General features: G+C 33.2%; 1 protein-coding gene across 1 annotated transcript; it reads right to left on the reverse strand.

Moving 5' to 3' along the window:
- Window positions 1-1,017: 1,017 nt before the first annotated feature.
- LOC132059366 (protein NRT1/ PTR FAMILY 6.3-like) lies at window positions 1,018-6,561 on the reverse strand. The gene is made up of 5 exons (XM_059451963.1): window positions 6,316-6,561; window positions 5,271-5,448; window positions 4,832-4,871; window positions 3,417-3,988; window positions 1,018-1,997 (listed from the first exon to the last, which is right to left on the reverse strand). The coding sequence occupies exons 1-5, from the start codon at window positions 6,431-6,433 to the stop codon at window positions 1,124-1,126; spliced, it is 1,782 nt and encodes a 593-aa protein (XP_059307946.1). The 5' UTR covers window positions 6,434-6,561; the 3' UTR covers window positions 1,018-1,123.
- Between the last annotated feature and the right edge of the window lie 975 nt (window positions 6,562-7,536).

Raw genomic sequence — 7,536 nt, forward strand, 5'->3', positions numbered from 1 at the left:
TTCTTTTAAGTGACGAAAGCAGCAATGTTGAAAATATGAATAAAAGTTTATGTTTTAAACAATTTCATTGATGTAAAGTTTTAAAAAGCTACATCAACAAAATAATAGACTCCTCCTATGATTAAAATAGTAAATTTTTACCATATATAGCTCAGAAACTGAATATTCTAGTAAATAAAAAATTAGATCAATTCTACAACTAAACAACTACTCATTCTAAAAAAAAATATGTAGCAGTAACAGTACATACATCCAAAAATTTACGAGAAGCAAATCAGGTGACAAATAGTTTAGCAAACAAATGTATATATTATTTAGATCAAAGACAATTCTTTATGGAACATAAAAATTCCATAAACAACTTCCCGCTAAATTTTCCTTTCCATAAACAATTGTTATAATGCTGGTAAGAAGATGTCAGTTAATTACTTGCATACACTTCATCATCTTATTAATTAATGACGAATGCTTTTATATAGTTTTCTTTGGTGTTTTTTATAACTCTGGTATATATGCAGAATTTAGTGACTCGACTATTCTAAATTCGCATTCTAAAGGGGAATCACTTCCGTTAGGGTATTTTCCATTCAGAAGCTAGAACCCGAAACATTTGATTAATGTGAAGGGTTTTTTTTAAAAAAAAAAAACATGCGACATAAAACTAATTTAATTTAATATAAGGGGAAAAGAGAAATGAGTCAGACATAAAGCAAAATAAAAGGTTTCATAAATCATGAAACTCTGGTATTGCATTGCATTACATTATTATGGTAATACATAAGAAAGAAAGGCAACACTGAGAAGAGCTCTATAACTTTTCATTACCTAAGCTCTTCCCATTCTTTTTACATATAAAAAAAAAAGGTTGTTATCTTACATAAACCCTTCCAATAAAGAGTTATACAAGCTCAATCAAAGTAGCCAAAAGTTAAAAGTCCAAAAAAAAAAAGGGGGGGGGGGGGGAATAAAAAGAGAAAAGAAAAATAATAAATTAAGGGGTTTTTTTTTTTTGATGGATCCACTACTAGAAAAATGCGAAAGATTTTTGAAGGATTCAATAACGATGAGTACATTTCCGATGGATCTCTTTGCCTTTTTCCAAAGAGTGAGAGAGTGCGTCCTCTTAGTGACAAACTGGTCCAGAGTCCTCCAATTCGATTCCCAGTTCGGCAAGCCTCTTCTCCTTGTACACATATGTTTTCGAAGTATACAAGAAAAACATCAAGTTCAACACACTCAATATAGCCAAAAGCCAATAGAAATCATATAGCTTCCCTTGGTTCAAATTATCAGCTAGCCATGGGTGTGTAGTTCCAGTGACCATATGCACAATTGTGACCAAAATTGAACTAAAGAAAAACCCTAGTGCAAGGGTACTCAAAAATAACCCTGTACTCATTGTCTTCATCCCTTTAGGACATTCCCTTAAGAAAAAATCAAGTTGGCCAATATATGTAAATGCCTCACCTGCCCCTATTAGCAAGAATTGTGGAATTAGCCAAAATACACTCATTGGAATTATGGCATTTGGATCATTTGTTAGCCCATTCAAGTGGGCAACCTTTAATCTTTTAACCTCTGTTAGGGCAGCAGCAATCATGGCTAAAATTGAAAGAATTAACCCTATGAAAATTCTTTGCAATGGGGTTAGTCCATGTGATTTGTTAGCGACACGTCGACAAATCGGAACGATGACTCGATCGTAAAAAATTACGGTCAAGAGGATACTTCCGACGAAGAAAACCGTGAGTGAGGCGGGGGGAATTTCGAAGGATTTTCCGATGTGACGGTCCATAGTGGTTGCTTGAGACACAGAAAATGTGGTCATTTGTGCATAGACTGTCCAAAACATAATAGTTGTGGCCCATGTTGGTAACATTCTGATTAACAATTTTACTTCTTCAACATCTGTTAAGGTTGATAATGTCCACTTGTTCACAACATTACTTCCAGTAGATTGATCACCATCTACCTTAATGGCTGCCTTGTCCAAGAATCTGCAAAACAAAAATAAAAGCAGGGTTAAAAATTATGGTCTACATTTTTTGTCGTTTTCTATCCGTTGTTCCATAATCATATTTATTTCAAGCCATACGTATGCGCCTCAAGTTTTAACACTCCCTATCAGAATTTTTTTCATACCTAAAGCTTGAATACAAGACCTTTAATTAAGGGTGAATGGCTCATATCCATCTCATCACATCCTTTATGGTGGTAAATTCTGATCTACATTAATTGTCCTTCATACTTTTGTTAATGACGGTGTATATAAATTAAACTCTTTTTTATGGCGTCAATGTAATTTAAGTTATGATAGAAGATTAGTTATCATTTTTAGTAGGTTACTAATTAATGGTTATCATAAATACTTACTTCTAATTAATTACCTTATATCTAACTTGACTATGTATATATTGTAATTACATTAAATTTTCTTGAGAATTAAACTTCTTACAACAGGTTAAGTTATGATAATTGTATAAAGAATATCTTTCCTAGTCATGAATGATTCAGTCCTAATTCCTTGACGTTAAAGCGATAACAGTACTCTAGTGAATCATGTGTATAGTAAAGAAGATTCCTTTTTGAGTCATGAAAAAATTGGACGAAGGAAACGCATTGATACAATTTTCAGGAGACTAATATAAGCCACAAATGAGAATTAATGGAATTTTCTATGTGCGATTATATTATTTGAAGTTTTGACTTAATCACTTGCATTATTTGCATAAATATTCAATCTAAGTGTCTATGCTAAGTAGGTGATGAATATTTAATAAAAAACAATGTTGGTGCCAAGCTGTGAACTTATCCCCATATATAGTTGGCCAATCTTTGATAGCTACCATCAACCAATTCATCAACATCCTTCAATAAAATTATTTCTATTTTGACATGGAGAGCCTGCAAAATATTATGAGATACTTTGCTATTTGACTCACTATTGAACATAGGGCCTTGTCTGTAGACCCACTCCAACCTACCCACTCCAACCTTCTTTCTTCAAATTATTATGTCTTTTTACATTTATGATTTACGCTGACAGTTCAAAGAGTTATTTACAAGATCAATATGGCTGACAGTTTAAAGAGTTATTTACAAGATCAATATGATTTAACATGTTACAATAGGTTACTACTTATTTTAGGTCATCAATCAATTCTATTAATCAGAAATTACTATGCAGTTATATTTTAAGTGACTTGATTGTGTAAGTATCTTTTACACCATTAGTGCTTAGAAATAATTGATATCCTATAACAAAGCTTTACATTATATCAGTATGTATTATTTAAATTATTTTAGATCTAGTTGATATGACAGTATATAAATTACTTTATACCGACTGTTTATATAATTAAGCTAAAAAAAAAGAAAAAAAAAGAGTGAAAATATATTTAAGATGAAAAACTCACCGATACTCCTTGCTATGAGGCAATTTTTGCTTGCTTTTCTTATTTCCCTCACCAAAAATATTATCATCAATTTCATAGAGAAGTGAAGAATCTGAAGGCACTTCCAAATGCCTATTTCTCCAAGCAGCCACAAATACTGAAGCAATTTGTGTCAATGGACTCCCCACAAGTTTCTTGAACCTATATTTCCTTGTGCCAAATAAAAACACAACAAGTGCAATCACAATAGCACATGCACATATACCATAACCCCACTCCCTTCCCAAATTATCTTGAACGTACACCAGTATTGTAACAGCACCTAGTGAACCAACATTTATGAAGAAAAAGAACCAATCGAAGAATTTAATCATCTGTCCTTTTTCCTTCTCATCCCTGTCGTCGAATTGATCGGTACCGAAACCCGAGACGCTCGATTTCAGGCCACCGGTGCCGAGGGCTGTCATGTATAAGGCTATATATAGGACCATGAGTTGTTTGCTGTTTGCCGGGATGCATGAAGATCTGCCTTGGTCACATTTTGGTGGTCGCAAGCTTGGGATTATGGTAGAGATGGTTAAGATTGTGACACCCTATTCATCATAACAAATGACAAATTCGATTAGAATTTAACTTTTGTATACTGGTTTAACTTTTTTATGCTATCAAGTCACCTAATATCATACTTAAAAATAAAAAGGTAAAGCTTCTTCTGCTTACATTTCATACTATTTTTTAAGATTTTTTGTGTAGAGAATATTAGGTTTGGTTGAATTCATTGATTATATAGGTTATCTACTATAGCAAGTTAAAATATACCAACAAATGTAAAAGAAAAAAAAAATGCTCTCAGTATATATAAGGTAAAATTCCTTTGATTGGTGTTACTATTTCATTTCAGATTGAATGCATATAGAATAACAGTGTAACAAATGACACATAACATAATGAAGAATGGTTCTTCCTTTGTCCAATCAATAATCATCATTAACTTCTTCATTCATGTTCGATTTTCCTCTTCACACACAAATTAGTTATACCAAGTGTCATTAAAAAATTTCTCATTTTCCCATTCTCGAATTTCATCTTCACGACAAATTATAATTAAACCTAGTGTCATTAATTTTTTTTTTTCATTTTCTCTTTCTAATTTCCTCTCCCCAACAATTATAATATGACTGGTTTTTGAATGTGATTAGATCAACAATTCGTCTCCTCCTTGACTCGTACAATCTAATTTATGCTATTCTTTCTTGAATTTTTCGAGCCTCCTCATCACAAATTGCTTAAAAATTTATACATCAATTATTTTCACCTAAGGAATAAATTAGACAGTCAATTTGATGACTGAAGAAAAGTCATTTTGATGACTAGGTTAAGTCCCGTGTGATAATAGCACTTAAAAAGGAAAGAACTTTTGTTTTTGGGACACTTACTATTGCTTGAACAGTGGCAAATATTCCAATTGTAAGATACCTGCAATAACAATTAACATAAAAGTTATAAGTTCTATGCAATGATGGTATAATAATTATTTATAAAATCCGATCTATTAAAAGGTAATTGCATATAACTCTCACTACTAAAAAAATAGATTTTTTTTCATTACATAGGGGTAGGGGACGGGGAAATAGCGGAGGGGATTACAACATGGAAATTTTAACCCTCACCAACAAGATGAAAGTTCAGGTAGTCGATCAACCAACTGAGCTACTAGATCCCTATCTAAAAAAAAGGGGATATTTCTGATGGACTAGTCGGAAAACGTCCGCAGAAAATTCTGTCTTTTTCAAGTAGTGTCTATTTAATAAACATTAATTCGTGAACTAAAAGAAATGGTAAGTAATCTGGTATAACGTGTTTATAAAAACAGACCTTCCGAGAAAAGTGTCAGCAACAAATCCACCAAGCAAAGTGAGCATAAAAGAAGTTCCAAGAAAATTGGTAACATTGTTGGCTGCAGTAGCATTGCCTAAATGCATAGTTCCAGTCAAATAAGTCACCAAGTTTACAGCAATGCCTAGTGTTGTTAGCCTCTCCACAGCTTCAACACCTATATATTATTCAAAATAAAGAACATGAGTTAATTAGAAAAAAATAAATCAGAGGCAGAAGATCCAAGAAAGAGAATATAATTAAGTGCAACTGATGGAAAAAAGGGAAGAGAAGACAAAGCCTGGCTAACTCCCTCCCCCAACTAAATTGATGAGGCAGTGACAAATTTATAATTTAATTTAAAGGTTGTGTTTTGATTTGAAAGTATGGATTTTGCTAGACCTACGAATGGTTGCAAGGAATCCTTTCTCGCGAACAAACATAATCACTAAACACACATTGGAGCACCTTTTCTTGTGCATCCATGCAAGACCAGGGTAGGCGGGTCAAGGTCCTACAAGTTTTGTACCCATTACTATTCGGAATACCCTCCCCCCACAAAAAAATAAAAAAATAAAATAAAGTCTTTCAAGTTCGTTAAATTCTTCTTAGTTGAGTTGGACGTACGGGTTTGACAGAGATCTTGTCTAACCCGCCATTAACATGGTGGTTTATATATATGGGAGCATCTTTTCTTGTGTAATCATACAAATCTAGAGTAGGCGGGTCAAGATCCTAAGAGGTAAGTATCCGCTACTACTCGGAGTACCCTCTAAAAGGAAAAAAAAGATACGTCCATTAGGTTCGATTCTTTTTAGTTGGTTGGATAGGTTAGAGTTATGCTTGCACACAAGACTACTCCTCCTATCTAATTTCCCCATTAACATGACAATTATCACTTTGTAACAATAAATGCCTCGTTGGGTAATGAATGCAGTCTTTATCTGATCGTTTAGATGCATCACTATTTGATTATATTCGTAAAAACTGTCCTAAAGCTATTGACGAAAATAAAAAAGAAAAAGAGAGAGAAAAGCAAAGCCACCTAAAATCATTGCACCACTAGCCCAACCACCAGAGGAGGACCTAAGAGCTGGCCTTCCTTTGTAATCCCAAGCATCAGGGAGAGCTTTTGCATCTTGTTGGGTATGAGGAAGTGCCATTTTTTGCAAATATTATTGTTTCTTTTTTTCCCCCACAAAATTGGACCCAATGAGAAAATTAAAAGAAGATTAATATGGAAGGTGTATCTTTGGAGCTAGAAGAAGATTAGTGGTACACAGGCCATGGTAGATTCAATGATTCCATTACCCTTTTATAGCCATGGCCTTTGGACAACTTAATTGCTTTTTTGTCATTTTTTTAATACATTGAAATTTTATATTCTACATGGTCCACTTTCAATGGTAGTAGCAACTCCCCCAGGATTGTCATCCCTTTTTTCCCTTCTTTATTTTTTGTTGGATGAGAAATTGTCTAAAGAGTAAATGATTGATAGTAACTTGACTAACTTCTTTTCTTACATTTGCACATGAAATCGACATATTTACCTTGTTAAAGGGAATTTAGCATACCCCAAGAATACTTTTAGCATTTTAATGTACTTAGAGTTTAGAGAATTTACCTTTTCTACTACTCTTTATTACGTAAATAATATTTGTCTTAAGATGGGTTTATTTGAATCGACATGTTCAGTGAGAATTTATACAGCCGATTCAAACTTACTTGGGAATAAGGTAAAGTTTGTTGCATGTTTTGTTGAAGTGCGTGATCATATTATCTAAAAGGTTTTTAGAGAGAATACACCTTTGATTAGTATTTACTTATATTATGTCTCAACACGCCATCTCCCGTGTGAACCAATTTCTTTTTCTTGGGCCAAACACATGAAATATTTTTCTATCTTTTGATATTGATAAATTTGAACTTAACACCTCTTGACTGTTAGACGACATATTTTTATTTACTTATTTAACGGTTCAACACAACCATGCATATCCTAAGATCTTGTACACTCATATGTAAATCTGGTGAGTTAATGTAGCCTTCAAGAATGGGTCATGTGCATCAATATCAGAACATGCAATATAATCTCCATTCATTTGCATACAGAATAGTGACTTTCTGGCATGCAACTATTTGAGCTTTTGTTGCTGGCCATTAAATGAACTAAAGTAGTTGTATGGAATTGATTGGATGACAAAAACTAAACCTTCTAATCATTCTGTGGTGGGAATTCACTCAAGGATGGGAATTGAATATACTG

This window comes from Lycium ferocissimum, chromosome 1 (assembly GCF_029784015.1).
Source record: "Lycium ferocissimum isolate CSIRO_LF1 chromosome 1, AGI_CSIRO_Lferr_CH_V1, whole genome shotgun sequence".
Classification (NCBI taxonomy): domain Eukaryota; kingdom Viridiplantae; phylum Streptophyta; class Magnoliopsida; order Solanales; family Solanaceae; genus Lycium; species Lycium ferocissimum.

Coding starts and splice junctions, on each gene's coding strand:
- LOC132059366 (XM_059451963.1), bottom strand. CDS start 6,433: ATGGCACTTCCTCATACCCAACAAGATGCAAAAGCTCTCCCTGATGCT. Junction 4,872..5,270: donor GCTGACACTTTTCTCGGAAG/GTCTGTTTTTAT, acceptor TTGTTATTGCAG/GTATCTTACAATTGGAATAT. Junction 1,998..3,416: donor CCTCATAGCAAGGAGTATCG/GTGAGTTTTTCA, acceptor TTTGTTTTGCAG/ATTCTTGGACAAGGCAGCCA.